Source organism: Pezoporus wallicus, unplaced genomic scaffold, assembly GCF_028554395.1.
Source record: "Pezoporus wallicus isolate ANWC-B61680 ecotype Strahan unplaced genomic scaffold, APGP_CSIRO_Pwel_v1 contig_6966, whole genome shotgun sequence".
Classification (NCBI taxonomy): Eukaryota; Metazoa; Chordata; class Aves; order Psittaciformes; family Psittacidae; genus Pezoporus; species Pezoporus wallicus.
Genome location: NW_026639746.1, coordinates 1,916,708 through 1,937,205, shown reverse-complemented (window position 1 = coordinate 1,937,205; position 20,498 = coordinate 1,916,708). Strand labels below are relative to the sequence as shown.

The 20,498-nt window shown below is 38.1% G+C and overlaps 1 protein-coding gene across 1 annotated transcript in view; it reads left to right on the top strand.

The window, feature by feature from the left end:
• IL17REL (interleukin 17 receptor E like) overlaps window positions 1-19,562 on the top strand; it is a 45,229-nt gene extending 25,667 nt beyond the window's left edge. The window contains exons 5-17 of the mRNA XM_057415796.1: window positions 69-183; window positions 1,800-1,844; window positions 3,830-3,969; window positions 4,129-4,200; window positions 6,448-6,502; window positions 7,468-7,631; window positions 9,921-9,968; window positions 10,617-10,674; window positions 11,009-11,154; window positions 13,560-13,619; window positions 14,607-14,664; window positions 16,949-17,003; window positions 18,597-19,562. Of these exons, the coding sequence (XP_057271779.1) occupies window positions 69-183; window positions 1,800-1,844; window positions 3,830-3,969; window positions 4,129-4,200; window positions 6,448-6,502; window positions 7,468-7,631; window positions 9,921-9,968; window positions 10,617-10,674; window positions 11,009-11,154; window positions 13,560-13,619; window positions 14,607-14,664; window positions 16,949-17,003; window positions 18,597-18,624 (1,044 nt within the window). The 3' untranslated portion in view covers window positions 18,625-19,562. The remainder of the gene's footprint in view (window positions 1-68; window positions 184-1,799; window positions 1,845-3,829; window positions 3,970-4,128; window positions 4,201-6,447; window positions 6,503-7,467; window positions 7,632-9,920; window positions 9,969-10,616; window positions 10,675-11,008; window positions 11,155-13,559; window positions 13,620-14,606; window positions 14,665-16,948; window positions 17,004-18,596) is intronic.
• The last annotated feature ends 936 nt before the right edge of the window (window positions 19,563-20,498 follow it).

Genomic DNA, 20,498 nt, shown 5'->3' with positions numbered 1-20,498 from the left:
AATGACCAGTGGTTTTCATGTATTCTGGAAGTCACACACAAACTTGATTTTGTAAATGTTTTAAACAGGTACAGATACAATTCAATTGCATTGAAGTCAATGTAGCACAACACATCTATGTGACCATGAAAACAGTACCAAATTACTGTGAAGTCAAGCTGAGTCAGGAATACTATGTTGAAGGTAGGAAAACATCTTAAACCAGATGTTTTTCAAGAAACATCTTCTCAAATAAAAAACTCAACAGAACCCCAAAAAAAGCCCAAATGCAAAGCCAAATCACATTCTGGGATACACTGATCTAATTGATGGTCGTTCATGTATGCAAAGACCAGTCTTATTCTGCATTTTGATGATTTATTTTATGCATATGAATGTCTGACTTGCTATAAAAAAGAGAGACCAGAGTTTATATCTAACAGTATATGGGAAACTGAACTACACTATGTGTTCATCCTAATTGGCCTTGTAACTGGCATGGGCTCTTTCTCTCCCTGCAGGTTCAATTCTCTGTGCTCTCTGTGCAGAATGTTGAGCCTCTGCCTCTCTTCATAGTTAGGCCACAGGTGGTTTCAGAGGCTGAAGAAAACTCAATAAGAAAATGCAAAGAAATTTCTTTTACTTCCATTAGCTAGCTGTTCTGTCTCTTGATTTCATGTAACTAGATAAGGATAGGTATCACTTTTCCATGGTTTTAGGGTAAAGCGCCTACCATATGCATATAGAAATAGTTTCAGTGCTGTGGTCTAACCAAGACGCAGTGTGGCTAGTGGAGACTAAATGGTGGTGCAAAAAGTGAAATGAGACCCCATGTTTGATCCAGTGCCTGGGACTGTCCTGCCTTCCCATCCGCAGGGCCCGTGGATGGGTATCTCTTGCCCTTTCCCGTTGGTAGAGTGTCATCCCTTCCACACAGCATCAGGCACATTTTAGCACTTTCACGCTTTCCTTGGAGTAAAGCCTTTTTGCATCTAAAAAGCCTTTCATTTTCTTGATAAATCCCGTTTCACTGTTGAAGTAGATATGTACTTTGTGAATAAAGAGGGAGAGGAAATATGGTTTTATAAAGATGAGTTTTAAGACACTCTTCAGACAGTAAGGGTGAGTAAACAAACGAAAATAGGAAATATTTCCCAGGGAAAAGAGTTGTGTGGGAAATGACAGCAAAGTGCTGCCCTGAGTTAGGCAAGGAGAGGTGAAAACAGTAGGCATATTACGAGCTGATACAGTGTTCTTAAATCACGATTTAATTTTTGGAGATACAAATATTAGGTATTAGTTCTGAAAGTATTGCCTGGGCTGTAATTTTTCCTGGGAGCTAAATAAGGTGTTTCTTTCTGAGCCTAGAGTACAGTCAGAATAGCAAAAATACAAAGTTGTTTATAATAGAGGAATGTGCTTGGTAAACAACAGGAGTAGCTTTCAAGGGAAGGATAACTGAAATAATAATAGTAACAACAGCAACAATTATTATTATTAATTAAATTACTGTTAGGTACTAGGTAAAGAAGTGCAGTGTTATAATCTAGACTGCCACCGTAAACTGCTGCTGAGGTTTTCCAGTAGACATCCCCCACCAGTGAGACAGTTGCTTAAAGCAAGTTGTGATATAATCTCTGTGTGTGGCAAGGGTACTTTTCTTTTTTGGTGTTTATCTAGAAGTGGATGCAAATCTGCTTTTAAAAACAGGCATAAGAGAGAAGTTTCTGGTTGGGAAGCTTTTGGATAATTTGGCAGTTTGTTTACACAGTTATATAAATAAAGCAGCACTGAAGAAAACTCTAGCTTCTATTTTGCAGATTGCAGAAACAGTGATGTGGGAAAATATATTCCAGCTTGTTCAGGTGAGTTGATCTTTTATAAGATTTAAAGCTGTGAGATATTTCTGGTGACAAATACAGAGAAATGTTTTCATAGCTGAATAAGCAGGGGAAAAAAAACAGTGATTTACAACTACCATTACTTATAATTACCATGTAGTTGATAGGTAATGTCCTGGAAGGTGTATTTCTTTATATTGACTTGGAAATTCTAGATAGCAGATAAAGATACTGACAACCTATTTAATACTTAAAATTTTGGAAATCAGTTTGTGTCCTTTTAATTCTTTTCAGATTGCTGGTTTTATATTTTGTCTGTGGACAGATCTCATAAATAAATTTAAATTAATTTGCCAAACTGCTATCCTGATTTTGGCACACCCATGAATAAAAAAAAACCACCATCCCCACCACTGTATTTGTCTGACATAGCTGCACGTAGCAGTGGTGGATGTACCATCCCTGGGGACATTCAAGGCCAGGCTGGCTGTGTTTCTGGGCAACCTGATCTAGTTGAAGATGTCCTTGCTCATTGCAGGGGGGTTGGACTAGATGAGCTTTGAAGATACCTTCCAATCCAAACCATTCTATGATTCCATGATATTTTCTATGTAATGAATCATAGAATCATAGAATCATTAGGGTTGGAAAGGACCTTAAGATCATCTAGTTCCAACACCCCTGCCGTGGGCAGGGACACATTACACTAAATCATATCACCCAAGGCGTCGTCCAACCTGGCCTTGAACACTGCCAGGGATGGAGCATTCACAACCTTCCTGGGCAACCCATTCCAGTGCCTCACCACCCTAACAGGAAGGAATTTCCTTCTTATATCCAACCTAAACTTCCCCTGTTTAAGTTTGAGCCCGTTACCCCTTGTCCTATCACTACAGTCCCTAATGAAGAGTCCCTCCCCAGCATCCCTATAGGCCCCCTTCAGATACTGGAAGGCTGCTATGAGGTCTCCACACAGCCTTCTCTTCTCTAGGCTGAACAGCCCCAACTTCCTCAGCCTGTCTTCATACAGGAGGTGCTCCAGTCCCCTGATCATTCTCGTGGCCCTTCTCTGGACTTGTTCCAACAGTTCCACGTCCTTTTTATGTTGAGGACACCAGAACTGCACAAAATACTCCAGGTGAGGTCTCACAAGAGCAGAGGGGCAGGATCACCTCCTTCGACCTGCTGGTCACGCTCCTTTTGATGCAGCCCAGGATACAGTTGGCTTTCTGGGCTGCAAGCGCACGCTGAAGCTGGCTCATGTTCAGTTTCTCATCAACCAACACCCCCAAGTCCTTCTCTGCAGGGCTGCTTTGAATCTCTTCTTTGCCCAACCTGTAGCTGTGCCTGGGATTGCTCTGACCCAGGTGTAGGACCTTGCACTTGTTATGGTTAAACCTCATGAGGTTGGCATCAGCCCACCTCACAAGCGTGTCAAGGTCCCTCTGGATGGCATTCCTTCCCTCCAGCGTATCAATCAAACCACACAGCTTGGTGTCATTGGCAAACTTGCTGAGGGCGCACTCAGTCCCACTGTCCATGGCAGCGACAAAGATGTTGAACAAGATCGGTCCCAACACCGATCCCTGAGGGACACCACTCATTACTGGTCTCCAGCCGGAGATTGAGCCATTGACCACAACTCTTTGTGTGCTGCCATCCAGAGAGCTGAAATTGAAACCTTGGTATAATCAGCTTTTGTAGTAGTTGTAGTGTATATATTTCAGGTATTTGTACATTAACTACATGATATTTCAAGTACTAAAGTTGAGGTACAATCAGTAAGTGTCCTGGCCTCTCAGTATTGCCAATGCTAATTCTAAACAGAATAATATTGAAATTTATTCCATGAAAATTATTGTATTTCAAAAAATAATAATATATTTAGGAATATCAGAATATAAAGTTATAAAATTCATTCTGTACCTTTTCTAAGGAAATAACAAAATACAAATAATAAAGTAAAAAAGAAACAGATGTGAATTTCATGCTTGAATTTTCTTTTTCAGCTGGAAAGTTTGATTATAATGTGGACAGAGCAAGGAAAATTATTTCAGTGAATGTATCCAACTTTCTTCGAGATCAAGATTATTACATTCGCCTGTGCCACAAATGGTTTACATGTGAAGATGTAGGATCATTTGCTATGGTGAGTTAAACCTCAAAGCAGTTTGTTGAACTGGTGGGAGGTGATATGTGGAAATGCTCATTGAGGTCATAGTCATAGGAAATGGCTTTCTGTAGCTTTATTTAGCTTTATTAAAACTAATTTACTGTCCTGGCTTCATGGCTGTCTTTTTAATTTCAGATAAAAGGGAAGGAATCACTAAAATCAGTTTCTCTGAAATATTCTCAGCTACTGCCTTGTCTTTGCATTGAGGTAATGCAATCTGGAATTTACTATATACTTGTGTTTCTGATTAAAGAAATTTTATCTCTGATTTGTGCTAAGAAAGGAGGAAAAATCTGTAAGAGAAAGGTTCTAGACCTAAGTTTTTTACAAAGGCTTGTCTAACTTTATGATTATGTAAATGAAGAATATATTTTTTAAGGAAACACTAATTAAAACACAGAGATAAGAAAATGGGAGACAATTTACATTAATTTATGGAAAGTATTGTGTAAGATTAATTTGACTGGTTTTTTTCTAAGCAATGAAAAGAAAGAAAATTTAATCTGACTGAATTCCAGCATAGCATCTGATATAGTACTGCCTGAGAAACTAAAAGAGGAACTGAAGAAGCTGGGGGTGAGAACAAGATTTGTATGGTAGATAACACCTAGCTGGAGGGCTAACTTGACTACTCCTGTTGAATGGGGCTGTGCTAGTAGGAAGGTTATTTAAGGACCACACTTAGAGCAGTTTTTGTATAAATATTTTCCTCAATGACATGGGCAAAAAAAGTGTGAATGTGTTAAAGAGGTTTGCTGATAACACAGTTGAGAGGTGTAATCAAAATGAAAGAGGGTCGGGATAACTGGAGGAGACTAGAGATCTTTATATGTGACATAACTAAAGGTGGATAAAGTGTAACATATGAAGTGTAAGCTCATGCACTTGTTCTAATAGAAGGAGCTCTTGTTGTAAGATGCAAGTCTTCATTTAGAAATAACAGTGGAGGAAAAAAGATTTGGGTGTAATAGTTCATTGCAGGATGATTAAACTAACATGCTTACATGATGTAAATATAACAAAGGTCTAGTGCATTAGGTTATTCTAAACTAACAGGAAAGTACAGGCAAGGCCTTCTTTGAATACTGTTTACATTTCTTGTATCTGTACTCAAGAAAGAATGATTCAAATGGAAGATGTACATAAAAAATCTAAAATGGTTGGGGAATGGAGAGACTGTCTTCTAATAAAGATTCAAAGAACATGTTTTCATTAGCATAGTAAAACACATGAAAATAGAAAATACATTTGTGGTCTAAATACATATCAGAAGGGTCACTTATACAGAAAAAGAACAGCTTTTTAAGCTAAAGTCATTCTTGCCACAAGAATGGAGAAAACATCATTTCATGAATATATTCAGGATAGCTACAGACTTTTTACTTTTTATTTCTGATCATCTGAGAAGTGAGATTTTGGAGTATCTTTCATAAAAAGTTATAAAAAGTCACCAGCCCAATTTAAAATGATCTTGGTAAAAGATATAAAGATACCATGTGAACCTAGTTTCTCAGTGAATTTTGGGATAGGATTTAAACCTCATGGATTAAGACACCTAAATGTTGATGTCCTCTTGTAGATATCTACAATTGAATTAGATGTCCAGACTCTTTACTCAATGGAGATCTAGTTAATGTAGTCAGTTAACCAACCAAATGTTGATGGCTATTCTGAGATGTGATGGATAGCACTGTAGACTGCATTGGCTTGACTCCATTTGGTCATTGTAATAGTAATTTGGGCACTTCAGTCACACACACTCAGATGTGTGCGCTGTAGGCACCAAAAATCATATACCTTAATATGCAAGTTGAACCACAGGGTCTTTTCCAAGCCTAGGGATTTTTTTATTCTACTCTGAAAGGTATGAGGTCACCGGAAAGATGTTATTCCTCTCAGGGTATATGCAGAGAATTCCACAATACGATTGCTGAGCAAACAGATGGGAACTGTGAGTAATAGGAACATCTGCACATTAATCTAAATAATTAGGTTATAATAATAGCCATGCACATATACTTGCAGATTGGGTTAAGCTTTAGTCCTCATATTTTAAGGATACATCTTTTACCACTACGAAGGCCAGAAGGTCTGATACTGAGATTCTTGAATGTCTTTTATTACCCCTGGAAAGTAATGACACTGTAAGAAACTTAATGAAAATCAAACTGGAAGACTTTCTACAGGAAATTCGCCTAAATATATGACTCAGAAATAGTAACAATATAGTGTTAGAAGGGATCCCCGTGGTTCATCAGCTCCAATTCCCGTAACAACAAACAATAAAATAGATATCTAGTGCAAAAGTTTCTTTTAAAAAAATACTTCCAAATCTTTCTAATAAACACAACATCTTTATCTTTGGCGGAAAGGTTTTGTGTCTCATTCTGACTAAAAGGTTAAAACCTGTTGTATCTGAGAACCTCTAGCTAATGACCACTTTTTGGGTTGTAGGGCTGGCTGGCAATTCCAGATGCAAGGAGGATACAACTTTGCCCTTTTGAAAATGGCAAGTACTATGTGATTACTTTTTATATGAGTAGCTCCAGTGGCATGTCACAATTTGAAATTCACTTAAAACCATACATTGCAAAACTTCAAGGAAATCATCATATTGTTTTGTTTCACTGTGGGTAGACTAAAGAACTTACTCTCAGACCAAATTGTTCACCAAGTTTATGCCAATATAAACACTAAGTAACTTTCCAGTAATTTCCCACATTTTCTAAATCACACACAAACTGGCAAGAAGAAGGAAAAGCCACTGAGGTCAGCTTTGCAATACTGCTATGAGAAGAGGACTTCAGGGAGAGATTTTCCTTTTTATTGAGCCCAGTCTTCATTCCCAATTTATTTTATTGTGGAAGAGTATAGAGTTTATGACAATACCATTCCTTTATAGCAATGGAGTGCAGTTTGAATAAATAAATTTTCTCTATTTATGCAATAGAGAGCACATACAGGAGTGCTCAAGCTCTGTCTGTAGCTGTGTATATGCCATGTAGTCAGATCTGGCTTAAAGGTCATCAAAGCAAAGCGTATTGGCCATCTGCAGTATGAAGTTCTAACTTCTATTCTTAGTAGCTGTTCAGCCTGAGAATGGGTCTCATGGGGCACAGGTTGTTTTTTTCCAGTTTTACCTATTTCCTGCGCTTGGAATAGTTATGATTTGCAAGCGCAGGAAATCTGGATCATGGATCCCATGATTCTTTTCTTCCTTCTTTATTCTGCGTCTTTTCCTTCCCCTCCAACTGCAGTCATTCTCTGATGCCTACTACAGGGATAGCTGAAGCATAGGTTACAAACCTTTGCGTTGCCACAGGAAGGACAACACTGCAGTTTTGATGGGTGAAAATACCAAGGAAATGGAAAAGCAACGGTTTTGGTTTTAAGCACATGCATAGGTACCAGGTTTATGAACAATTCTGTTTCATCTTTGACATCTTTAATAACATTTCCACTCTTTGTGCACAGATACGAAGGCACTATGGGATAATATTGTTTATAACCCAGTGACACAAACCCTAGCTTGGGAGCCAGCCTGTCCTGTGCTTGTCATTGTTAACCTATGCAGGTTAATGAAGTCTAATGACTACTGTGAAGACATACAAAACTCTTCCAGAAGTTCTCCTGAGAAAGTAAGAGCTGTGCAGATTTATTCAAACTGTGAGCTTGAAAGCCACTACCAAAGGCATAATGTGAAGAGCTGGACTTTGGAAAAAAAAGCAGTTGCAAATTCCTCTCTTCTTCTCTGAGACTTAAAACTATTCATAAACACAGTCTGTTCTTGTACACTAACCAAATGATTTATTCAAAATGCTCACTGACTCACTACTAAGAAATAAAAAGTGGAGATGACTGTGAAGCTACTAATGTTTGCTAAGTTCTTTGGGGTAAATTTGGTCTGCTTTTCATTTATAGTAAAGGCATGATTCATCTGCCCTGACATTTTTAAAAGATAGGTGTTCAAGTCTATGCTATTCATGTCAGATGCCCTTTAAAGTGAGTGAAAGACATACTGAGAGAACAATTCTTTTCATTTGAAAATAGGCATAAAAGAAAGATAGGAGGGATTTCCCTCTGAAGGTACCTCTTTCTTTTAACTGAGTCTATTATTATTGGGTCAGATTTGGATATTTAACATTTAGACGCCTAAACTGTAAGTGACATAAGACTAAACATCATTAAATATTACTGGAGACATGACAGTGCTTTGGTAAGGCAGAATTGCTTTGTACCCTATTAAGATCTCTTTGAAGTGTCTTCCTCAGCCTGGTCTGATGTCTCAAAATTGGGCATGTTGAAATTCTGGGTCCCTGAGTTCTTCCAGCGCTTATGTTCTAAAATTGAAAAGGGTTTTTACGACATGTATCTTTCAGTGCTTCATACTTCAATCTGAAGTCTCATGATGCTGATTTATGGATTTATTAAGTAGGTTGGTTAGAATTCTAGCTTTTGTCTTGAAAAGTAGGTTTCAGGCTTTGCTCTCTTTGTGGAGATTAGCCAGGAAATTTGAGGTAACAACTCAAAAGGCAAATAAAATCCAATAAAACTTCTTAATTTTTTGAAACTTTATAAGTATTATTCTGATGACATGATCTGGGGGGACTGACTCAAGCCTGTTGAATGCTTTTTGATTAGGAGCTCCTGGCCAAGTGTTTAGTGATTCTTCAGATTCACCATTTTATGGCTTTCAACAAAACTTTGATCTTGCAAAGGCAATTATATTTAATTTTACACATGTGAGTGGCCCCTGTGGGATTTGTCATCTGCTGACAACAAGCACAACTCTTTGCTTGAAGAGGAGAAAAATAAAAAAGCCTAAAATGAGGTTTGGCTGGCAGTGCTCATCTCCATTACCCGGAACACAATCCAGTGTTAGTTTATTACAGACAAGGAGGGTATTTACTCATTGCTTTTACTGGCTGAATATTAATTCATGGACAGAATGAATTTCCTTTTTCCTCTAATTAATTCTGAAAGTTTTGATATTGAATTTGGTTCATTTATTGTGCAGTAACCCTGAAAAACTTCTCTGTAGTGTGCTGGAGATGGCTGCAGAGGTTACTCAGGTAGTGCTAGCTCCCCCAGTAAATCTACACAATGCTCCATCCTCTAATACTATGTCCATGTACTGACTTAGGCCCAAAAGCTACATAACTCTTCAAATTAGGATAGGGCTTTCTCTGTTGATGGCAATGCTGTCTCCATATCTGAGTGAACTCTTACAGAACTATCTTCTGTGACCATCTTGTAGGTATACATGAGGATATACATTATGTTCTTATCAAAAAGTTACAGGAAAGAGGTGTATGGTCACAATGCTATGTGTTGTGCTCACTCACTTGAGCAACAGTGTTTATTAAGAAAGATCACTTGCATGGGTAATAATTGTTCATAGGATACAAGGCTTTTTATGGTGAAGCCCTTGGTGGGTAAACAGTTGTTAGGAAAACACATTTTGTAGGTCACTTTAAATGGATGTCTAAAATTCAGATTACTTTTAATGCTTTTCTGGAATAGGGGTACAAAAAATTTAAATATTTCTGAACTGAATGTGGAATGGCACTTGAGGGTGTATGTCTCAATGTTCCGCTGAGTTGTTGATGAGTGGTAAATAAGGGACCGAAACAAGGCTGTGTAATCAGAATTTTGCACAGGCACCACCACAGAATCAATTCATTGAGCTCTAATGGGTCAGACTGACTGCATAAAATGTTACATGTTACAGATAAAAAGAAGTAAATTGTTACTCCAAAGTAATGATTGTTTCTATTCTTACTGTTTTATGTGCTTAATTTCCTGGGATGTTTATAGAGGAAACGAACCAGTTCCTGTCTCAGTAATCAAACCATGAATATTTTGGGCAATTGTTTTTGTGAAGCTAGTTAATGAAACCAGCTAATGCCGACTGCTCTCTTTTCAAGCAGGTTAAATATTCTCGTGTGGACACTCACCCAAGGCTTTGCATGAAGGTAAAGGGATTTCTTTGTAAACCACCTATTACCTGCCCTCTTCCCGTCAGCTCTAAAAAAATGAGTTGCTAATATTCTTTAGGATCCATATTTTCTTTCATAGCTCTGCTGAATGGGAAGTAAGAATGAAGGAAATGTGAAAGATTGGACTAAAAGGAGGTTCTTTGGAAGTGCACCAGCAATAATACATAGGGGACAGGTCAGATTGTGTGCTCTGTTTTCTCTGCTTAAGAAAAGCAGGGAAAAAATGTTTTAGGTCAATGCAAACTCTGAAGTATACACTACACTTAATGTTAACAGGTTTTCCATATTAGGTACTTGTTAATAAAAATGATTGACACACTACATTTAGTGGAGTGTCTTTTATTATTCTAGTTGAGAAAAAGATGCCACATAAGGTTAATATAGGTATATTATTGCTTTCTTTTAGATTACTTTTAAGTCAATGCAACTACATGTTTCTGTAAAATAAGCATGTGTATAAATACCTGAAGTACTGGGGGGACCTAATTTAAATCAAGGGTCGGAAGAAAAGCTGTGAATTCACTTTCTCCAACTTTCTGGAATACACTGATCTGTATGAATGAATCTGTAGCCACAGGCTGAAACTGAAAATTTAGTTTTCCTAACAGATTTCTCTGCTTTCAGTTTACAACCAAACAAGGCTCTTGGGTTAAATGTCCATTTGCTCATGGAGAATTTCCAGGTAAATACAGACTTTTTAATTACATAATATTAAATTGTGAAAAATATTTAAATCAGTCACTCTTTATGAGCCTTCTCTAGTAAGCAAATGAGATGTGTTCACAACACTGTAGCTTATAAATTATGGCAAAGAGATTTGATAGCTTGTTATTTCTATGTAACCCCAGTAGATCAAGTGTTTATCAGTATAAAAAGTAACTTGTGGGAATCAAAAAAAATTACTCGCATATCACTTGATGGCACTTAACAAACTAAAAAGGCTTTTATTTTAGATATAACAACTTAGAATATATGTCCTTGTACATCTAAAAGTAAGTCTTTTCCCCTAATATCAGCTTGGAAAATGAGAACTGCTGCAGTTGCAGAACAAATACAAGTTTTCTTCACATCCCAAACCAAGGCACAATTCTCAGTACTTGTGTGTAACAGGACGCAGCTGGCCTCATGTGAATCTCTTGGGATGCACCATTCAGTCTCTGTGGTTTGTATATATTATTTCTTAAACACTCTAAGACTTTTTGACAGATCTAACTGCATTCATTTATTTATTATGCTGTTTATTGCTCTGCAGCTTGAAAGCATTAATAAACCCATGTACATATTGGAACAATTACTGGAACTTTTTTAAAGTTGTAGTTCTAATTCTGATCTCACACTGAAGCAAGAAATAAATAAAGATCCTGAAGTCAAATGAATCACATCAAAGGAAGTGACTATTGAGCGGAAACTTAATATTCTTTTAACATCATTTTGTGGTGTATTATTTGTATTATGTATATAGCAAAAGTTAGTGTTAGTGTTTCATATATGGATCACTGGTACATCTGACCTGGCAAAATTCACATCATGAAATGTAAGACTTGAGGCATAAATCCATGATGATCTTGAGCTGCTCTGACTTCCACAGCTGCCAAAGCAATCTCAACACTCAAAAAAGGTAAGTTTTCAGCCAAATTAGCTTTTTGAGCCAGCAGGCTGTGTGAGTACACAACTGCTTCTTCCAGCAAAGCTGGGGGAGAGAAGGAAGAGATTATGGGCGGGTGATTTCTGTTTCAGGCACAGCTAGTGATTCCTGTCTTGCAGCTAAGCCCGTATCATGCATTTTCAGTGCAGCAAGTTGTCCTGCCCTTGCCCTTCAGCACAGCCTGCCAGAGTTACCCTGTTGGACTGATCTGTGATCTAGCAAGAGGTACATCTGGAATGTGGGGTCAAGGAGCAGAAGAATGGCCATAGCATTATTTTTCAAATAGGAGAAATATTAGCAGGATAAGTCCTAGGAGCTACTAGGACCACCATGCTGAAAGGTATCCAGCTGGTTCAGGAGCCAGCTCCTTGGTAGTGTTATGTCCACCCCCAAATGTGTGCTCCTGCTGTCCGCTCCCCTGACCAGGTATATGAGATGTCGTATGATGGACTTTGAGAAAGCTGAGAAAACCAGATATTGTGATTTCCACTGTTATTCCTGACTGTGTGCATTGACTTCACTCTGCTGTAGAGGGATGTGCTTTTGAAGAGAGAAGTATGTTGTAGCTCCTACACCTCTCCTTTTTAGGATACTTACCAGCTGTACTTCTTTCTTGCCACTGTATGCAGGTATATGCTGCAGCTGTGACTTTTTGAAGTACCTCTGATGCTTTCACTGTGCAGGGTGTACATACCAGGGGGTATATACGAAGCAGGCCTTTATGCGTAAGGGTTTCTTAAACTGAAAAGGGTGGGCACTGACAGCTGAATTAATTTTCTAATGAATCAGTTTAGCTCTTACACCTCTGGTGCTGAATGCAACAAAGCAGCTGTTAAAAGCAAAGTTTCCTAACTCAGTTTTGCTGCTCAAGCCGAGAACATACTTTAGTGGAACAATAGAACTGCTCCTGCAGGTGATCCTAGAGCTGAATAATCATGGAGAAAAGCCCAGGAAGAAACAGCTCTCCAGATCAACAGACCACAGAGGGCATTGTGGTGCTATGAAGAGCCTGTCCTAGTGACCTAAAGGTTTCCTTCGTGAATTGTTAAGTGAGACGGGGTACCAGTAAGTCACAGCTAGGTTTTGAAGTGTGCGTTTTGTGAAGGGGACTGACGCATTTAAAAATGCTGTTTTCTTCCCTCTTTTACAAGCTGTTATATCCTCAGCTATTGTAGCAGAATGGAAGCCCAATAAATTACATACATTTTCTGTCACAACGCCATGAGCAATGTACACAAAGTTTTCATCAAGACTTAGCTCTCTGCTGCGAGAAACCAAGATTCATTCTGCACAATCCCTGTGAATTTGTGCTTGAAAAAAGAACATATTCATCTAATTTGCCCCCAGTTATTTTTGGAGTTTGCCACGCTAAAAAGAGCAGTGTAGGATTCATAGTTATTAGTGGAGTACACCAGCATTATTTTGAGGACAAACCAGAAACAATCAAACATTAAGTTTCAGGACAGTCACATAGGACAGTTTTACCCCAAGGCTGAACTTATTCTTAGCATACAATGTGGTAGGAAGTCCAGAAGAACTGTAAAGAAAGAGTCATTCCTTCAACTCATGTACACCAGGGAAATGAAATTAAGATGGTCATTGGCTAACATGGTGTGAGCAGATATGGCAGGGAGGATGTCCCGACTTTTGGTGCTTCATAAAATGGGGGAACATTAGCCCTCTTCCTGTGCTGCCCAAATTGTGCTTGGCAAAACTACACCACTACTTACGGTCATTGAGATCCGGGGATATCTCTGAAAATAAATGACCTTCCAGAGTGAATATGTACTTTATTAATTTTCTGACAGGATAGAACGTGTAGTATTACTGGCAAACAAACCAAAATGCTGGAGAGACACAATATATTTCCATTGTTCCAGGGTATGGAAAATAATAATTTTCAATTCTTTTATTTTCATTAGGGAGATTCTGTATCAATTGCTATGTCACAGGAAATGTGTGGGTCAGCGTTTTGCATTCAGGTATGTGTCCTGATTTTGCCTGGTACTCTCTACAAAGTAAAGCATCAAAAAAAGGAAACCCAGCAGGCACTCTCACTGCTTTCCCTTCCCAGCCAAATCTGAGTACTGTGAAAACAGAGCTGGCAAAGAGCATTATTTATAGCTTGATGTGCTGCCACCACCTCTTGTTGAGATGACTTTAATTAACAAAGAAGTTGCTCTCCATGATCTTGCTACTTTGTCAGTGGCATATAAAGGGATACCAACAGGAAATTGCTAATCCTGTCTTTATACATTCCTTTGTAATAAAAAGTTCCAAGGTATCGAAAGATCCAAGTAAATCCTAGATGAGTTTTTCAAAGATGATTGGCATTAGCTGAAGAAAGTTAGACATATAGCAAACAGCACGGTAAGTACATCATAGCAGGCTAGAATTAGTGCTCCTGAAAGCAGAGCTGAGCAAATGATTTTTGACATTTTTGCACATTGTTTCTGTAGCTGAACTTTATTAGGACAACATTAATAGAAAATGAGCATGAAGCTGGTAGGTTTACTTGTCTCTGGAGTTAGTGTTCTCAACAGACACCACTACAAGCTGTTGTCAGCTTCGCTTTCCAGTGCTAGGAAGAAAGGGAAAGGTGAAAGTGAGACTGACAACAGCCTTCTGGGTAATGACAGTTCTTCTTTCCCTAGCGAAAATCAGATCTGGTGGTAAAACTGGTGTTTACTTATATAAATAGTTTATTTTGTAAATAAGACATTATCTGTCACAATAAAGCCCCCACCCAAGAAAAAAAATCTGATTAGCTTTATCATTAGAAACCTAAAAGTGATTGAAACTCACTAAATATACAACAGACCATCAATCTCCATATGCATATATTTAAAAACAAATTAAAAAATGTAGTCATTTGTGTAAACTAATAAAGCAACCTCATTTTGTCAACACAAGTGTTTAGTAGCAGTGCTGCTGAAAGGGGAATAAGCCTCAATTCTTTCTTTTAAAAGGGCTGGAGGACAGATGTAGATTATTCAGTTCCACTGCAGATCTGTGATATCCACTGCGGTAAGTATGAATGATAACAAAAGAAAAATTAGGTCTCAACTGTATAGAAGAGAGCACTCTACGTGAAGTGCATTTTCATTGGGAAATCAAAGTGTGATTCACCTGACTGAACGCAGAAGTCTGCATGTGAGCTGGATATGCTCAGCTTTCCTCATAGATAATGGACTCATACCTCAACTAGCATTTAATTAGCTAGGGCAAGGACAACTTGTGTGGCTGGCTGTTTTCTCTGCTTCCTGGGTGAATTTTCCATCACACGCCAAATTCTGCATGCCACATCTCTATTTACCTTGCTGTCGGTACATGAGGTAATTAGTTAAAAGCAATCCTTGGCAAGCAGGCACACAATGCTGTCATTGTAGTGATTCCAGCAGAGCCCTACTGTTCATTCTTCACCTCTGCAAATGGGACAGTAGTACTTCGCGTATTACAGAAGTACAGTGAGGATATTGTTATGATTTGAGCTCATGGAATCAAAATCTCCAAACCCTGGAAGTAAAGCCCTGGAAGTGTAGAAGTTAGTGAGTTCAGGGTGAACTATGGCTGTGGGGTTTATGGTGAGGAGGAGTGGATTGACTAGTTTAAAACCAAAAGGTCTAAAAGGACTTAAGCTGAGAGAAGACTCAATCTGAGCATTGCCAAATTGCCTCAAACCCCCCCACCCAAACTTCCCTTCCCAGTTCATTGTAAACATAGTGATTCCTATGACAGATGTTCTTTGTTGTCTAGAAATACCTGCCAGTTAACAATAGCTTCAGATTTGGAAGCCTGACACTAAAAAGGAGGGTGCTTGAATTTGCAGTCTTGAATTGGAAGTGTAGCTCTCTGTGCAAGCACTTGCATAATGCAAGTTCTGGTTTCTTCTCCACTTAAAAACTTGTGACAAGCCCGCTCAAGGTGAATCAACTAAATAATCAGTGTGTTGTGATTCATGTAATCTGGATGCATTTTCCTTGTTCATATTTTCCTTTTAACAAATTGAATGGTATGACAAAGACATGTAAAATACAGAAAGGGTTCAGAGACGGCAGTCTGAGAATGCCCTTCTATCTTACGGTAGGAGAGAATGGGTCTGTGTATTAAATGAAAATGTCGGAATACTGAAAACTGACTAAAGAACTTTCGGGTCACAGTATTTTCTTTAATTGTGGAATTTTTTGTCACAGGTTTTGTTCTGATTAAGAATTTGTAGGGATACAGAAAAATGATGAGAAACTTTGTATCAAGAATATCAGAATATGTGATCAGTGTTTGTTGTATAGAAGATATGAATTATGCCATGCTTTACATTTTTGGGAAAAGGTAGTCCATCTCTGTTGGCTGAGCAGGAGAGGGTTCCCAAAACCTTCCTCTGAGGCAGATTGGTACAAACTAGTGTCAGAGATGGGACAAACCTAGGTGGGTCTAACTCACTGCTGTAATTGTGTAAGATTTCTAATGTAACAGTAATAGCATTGCTACTAAGGACTTTTGCATACTTAAATGTTTATTTCCTATGACAAAGATATTTTCTCAAGCTCTAGCTTTTTCAAATCAGAAGATGATGAAACTTTCTTGAAGATGATGTCCCCAAGGGTGATAATTCTTACCCTGGGATGCTGTTGTGTTTGAACCTAAGATGTTAAGAAAAACAATCCACGTAAATTTGAAGGGAATATTAAACCCAAGATTAGTCCATAATTTGTGACAATTTGGATTATACAAAATGTCAAAATAAATGAGAGATAATCTTATAATGGCATAGTGAAAATATGTCACTGTTAAAAATACCAAGCAGCATCATGGTGTTATTAACACATATTTTGTTACTCAAACCCAAGATTCCAGTAACAACAGTATCTATTATATAAAGATCAGCATACTTAACCATCACGAAGGCTGCTTTCTTTCCAGCTGCAAGAGTTTTCCGACACTTAGTATGCATTATACTGAATTCCATTGCATTTTTCTACCAGTAGTTGTGCTTTTGAATTAGAATGGCTTGATGTTACTTGCTTTACAGAGGATGGAAATGGGAAAATACATATTTAATTTATTTATTTTGTTTTAAATAGCATTGGCTTAGAGGCACAACTTTGTATTCTTTTTAAGTTTTATTTTCCTTTGGCCATTTTTCTGGATTCCATTTAATGTAGCCAAACATTTTGAGACATGATTTCACGCATTAAAAAATAAACTTATCTATTCTGAATGGAACAATAATCCAAAACAGTTAATGTGAGAATAAATATGTGAATCTTAATGAAACCAAAATGCCAACTGACATTTGAACTTGTTTCTTCAGGTTTCCGTGGTCAGACATATAGTGATGGAAACCCAGCAAAGGCTATGGCACACAGGTATCCATCCAATGTATATTTTAAAACACCTTTGTGAGTTGTTTGAGTTGTTAATCCTGAAAACATACCACTGGCCTCTTTAAAGAACAGAAGTGATGTCTGAGAGAATTTTGTACTAGCAAACTTCATCTGAGTTAATTTTGTGCTATCATCTCTCCCCTTTCCTTGTCCTCACTGAAAACATCTCTTGCTCCTGTGGTCTTTCTCTTCTTGCTCTCTTTTCTATTGCGCCACAGTGCAGTCTGGCATCAGAGGCAGCTGCCTTGCTGCCAAAGAGAGAGGGCAAAAGGAGACAAACAGCCAGTAGAAGTAAGAAGTTTACAAATTAAGAAGACAACCTTCAAGAGCCCTGGAACAATCTCAGATTTGCTGAGCATGACATTGTCATGGTTTAACCCCAGCAGCAAGTACCATGCAGTTGCTCACTTGCTGCTCTCCTCTTCTCCCTGGTGGGATGGGGAGGAGGATCAGAAAAAGATAAAACCTGTGGGTTGAGATAAGAACAGTTTAATATTTGAAATACAGAAAAATATAATAATCATAATAATAATGAAGAAAAGGAGTCTGTATGAGAGAGGAATAAAATCCAAAGAAAATAGAAAAAATCCAAGTGATGCACAATACAACTGCTCACAACCCACTGACTGATGCCAGCCTTTTCCTAAGCAGCAATTGGTCCATCCCAGCCAACTCTGCCCAGTTTCTATATTGGTCATGACGTGCTGTGGTATGGAACACCCCTTTGGCTACTTTGAGTCACATGTCCTGTCTCTGCTCTGTCCCGGCTTCTTGTGCCTCTCCTCACTGGCGGAGTGTGAGAGATTGAAAGCCCTAGATCAGGGTAAGTGCTACTGAGCAACAACTAAAACATCAGTGTGTTATCAGCGCTATTCTCAGAATAAAGTCGAAAATGCAGCACCGCACCAGCCACTAGGGAGAAAATTAACTCTATCCCAGCTGAAACCAGGACAGAGATTCATATTACTAGCACCTGCCCCCTGCTTTCTCTTTGACATTTGCAGGCAGATTAGTTCCCTCTGTGCTTTCACGCATTAGACATGTCTGCTCAGCTATTCCAGTGTTTCTTTTCACTCCCACAGCCCTTTGAAAAGCACCTATTCCCAGATTGTAAAAAAATCAATAATTAATGCAGTCCATGGGTGTATGATTTGATAGACCCTGAGGTCTTTAATATTTTTAGGATACCCTTTTGGAGAAAACCTTGAATAGTGGGAGTAACCTAGAACTCCAAAGAGAGTAGAGATGCTCTGAAAATTCCTTGTTCAAAGGAGGGAAAAAGATGCAGCTTTGCAGAAGTTAATACAAGTCATGAGGTTGACAAAGTGCTACCATCTTTGCTTGGAGGCAGTCTTTGGCTTTTCCCTTGTCAGGAGATACCATTCAGAATAAAGTGTCTTGGATTTGTTAATTTGTTCATATGAGTGCTGTTTGGACTGCGACAGGCAAGTCAACAAGCTGTAAACAAATGGTTACATGTATTATTTAAGTCCAGCAATGTATGAATGCAATGAACTCACTCACACTTCAGAGAAAAAAAAAGCCAATGTTCTTTCCTCCTCTGTTTTTCCCTAGAATGAAGAGTGTGCATTCCTTGCATTGAATTTAACAACACATTTTGAAGGTCCTTAGTATTTTCTCGACATCAGGTTGTATTTTGGTGTAACTTGCAAATCTTGTCTAAATGGTCATCTCTCATGTTGGTAGTTTCTACTAATTACTGTGAGATTATTGTTGTGAGGGAAGCATATAGCAAGTTAGACTTATTCTAACATGTCCAAAAGAACACGAATTATCATTCCTTATTTCCTAATATTTAAAACCAAAAAATGTCTTAGATCACTTAATCAGGTTCACATTTTCTTCTAAATTAATATTATACATACAATATTCTATAAATGAGTATTGTCATAGTACCCTGTGTACCTATAGAACAAGTATTTCAGATTTTCTTATTTGTAACTTTTGTTTTTAAACCATAAGAAAAAGTGTCTGAGAAATTAAGAACGGAGGAAGTCTTCTCAGCTTCTTTACATTATCATTCTTTGCAGTTTCCTTTGTTTTCTGATGCCATTCTGATGAATTCACCATGACAGACCATATTCCTTAAATATATCTAACAACTGCTTTCTGTGTTTGCATTTGTATTTGACTTGGAGATAACTTTCTTATTTGTCTGAGGAGGTACATGTCTTTGGTTTGATAGCTATTTAAAACTGTCATGTGGAAATCCAGCCTAGAAGGAAACAGTTTAGTTGAAATAATTGAAGTATTTTTTTTCCATTATATCAGTATTTATACTCAATTATTCAAAATAATATTACACGCTGTACTGATTATCACGTTTGGCCTTTATTTCCCTAAATACTCCCTTCAAACATCCTTACTTCCAGTTGTGCAACAAAGAAAGGAAGAAAGTCAACTAAAAGATGATTATTAACAAATCCTGAAACCATGTGGAATTGCTCATATGGGATCAAGAATATGGGTGGGGAGTGAGGGTCTGGAACAAGAAGCTGATCAATAAAGAAATACTTTCCATCTGAGTGTGTTTTTTTTGTTCCAAGATTTTCAAAGAGCAATTTATAGGAGACAAATATGGTGTAAGAGACATATGTGTTGTGTTGAAACACAAGGTTTTTGAGGTGACCTGAAGAGAACGAATCCTGCTTGACTCCTCTGATATCAAAGCTTCGTTGTGTAGACTACACATCTATTGGATACATTCTTATTCCAGCAGTGCTACAGCTCCAAAAGCAGAGGTGGCAAGGCACACTTCCTGAAGCATTTACTTACTTGCTTTGGCTGTCAGGTAGAAGCACTGATCTATTCAGACATCTGCTTTTCCTTCATTACCCTCCAGACTGCATCCAGAAACAAGACATTCAGCCATTCAACTGAGAGAGCATCATAACATTACTCTCTTCACTTTCCTCAAGTGGAAAAGTCTTTTCTGCAGGAAAGGTTGATTTGTACAGTGTGCTTTTTTTTTTGAAGCGAAGTCTTAAGATCAACTTTTGAGTATGTCGTCAGATTAACAATGAAATAAAATGATAGCGGTGTGGCAGGATCTGAAAACCTAAGTATAGTTAAGAAAAAACACCACCTCCGATGACAAGCTTGTATGAGGTCCTGAAGCAGCAACAGCTGTACTGAAGCTGAATGCTTTCAATGATAAGATCCTGTTTCAGCTGCACTGATGCTGAATATCTTGCAGTCCATCTTCTCTTGCTGGCTGCAGTGCTGGAAATATCAAAGAGAATATGACCAGCCATGGTCCTCATGACTTTTGTGCTGTTTTAAATGAAAGCTTGAATAGTGATTATAGCAGACTTATCACTTAAACTAATTGTCTGAAAGTAAAGTGTTCATTCAAAGGCAGTACTTTAGGTTTCCATGATGGCCACTGGAGAGACACAGATACTTTCCAAGCATATTTCATTCTGCTTGGGTACTTGCTTTTGAACGATCATGGAC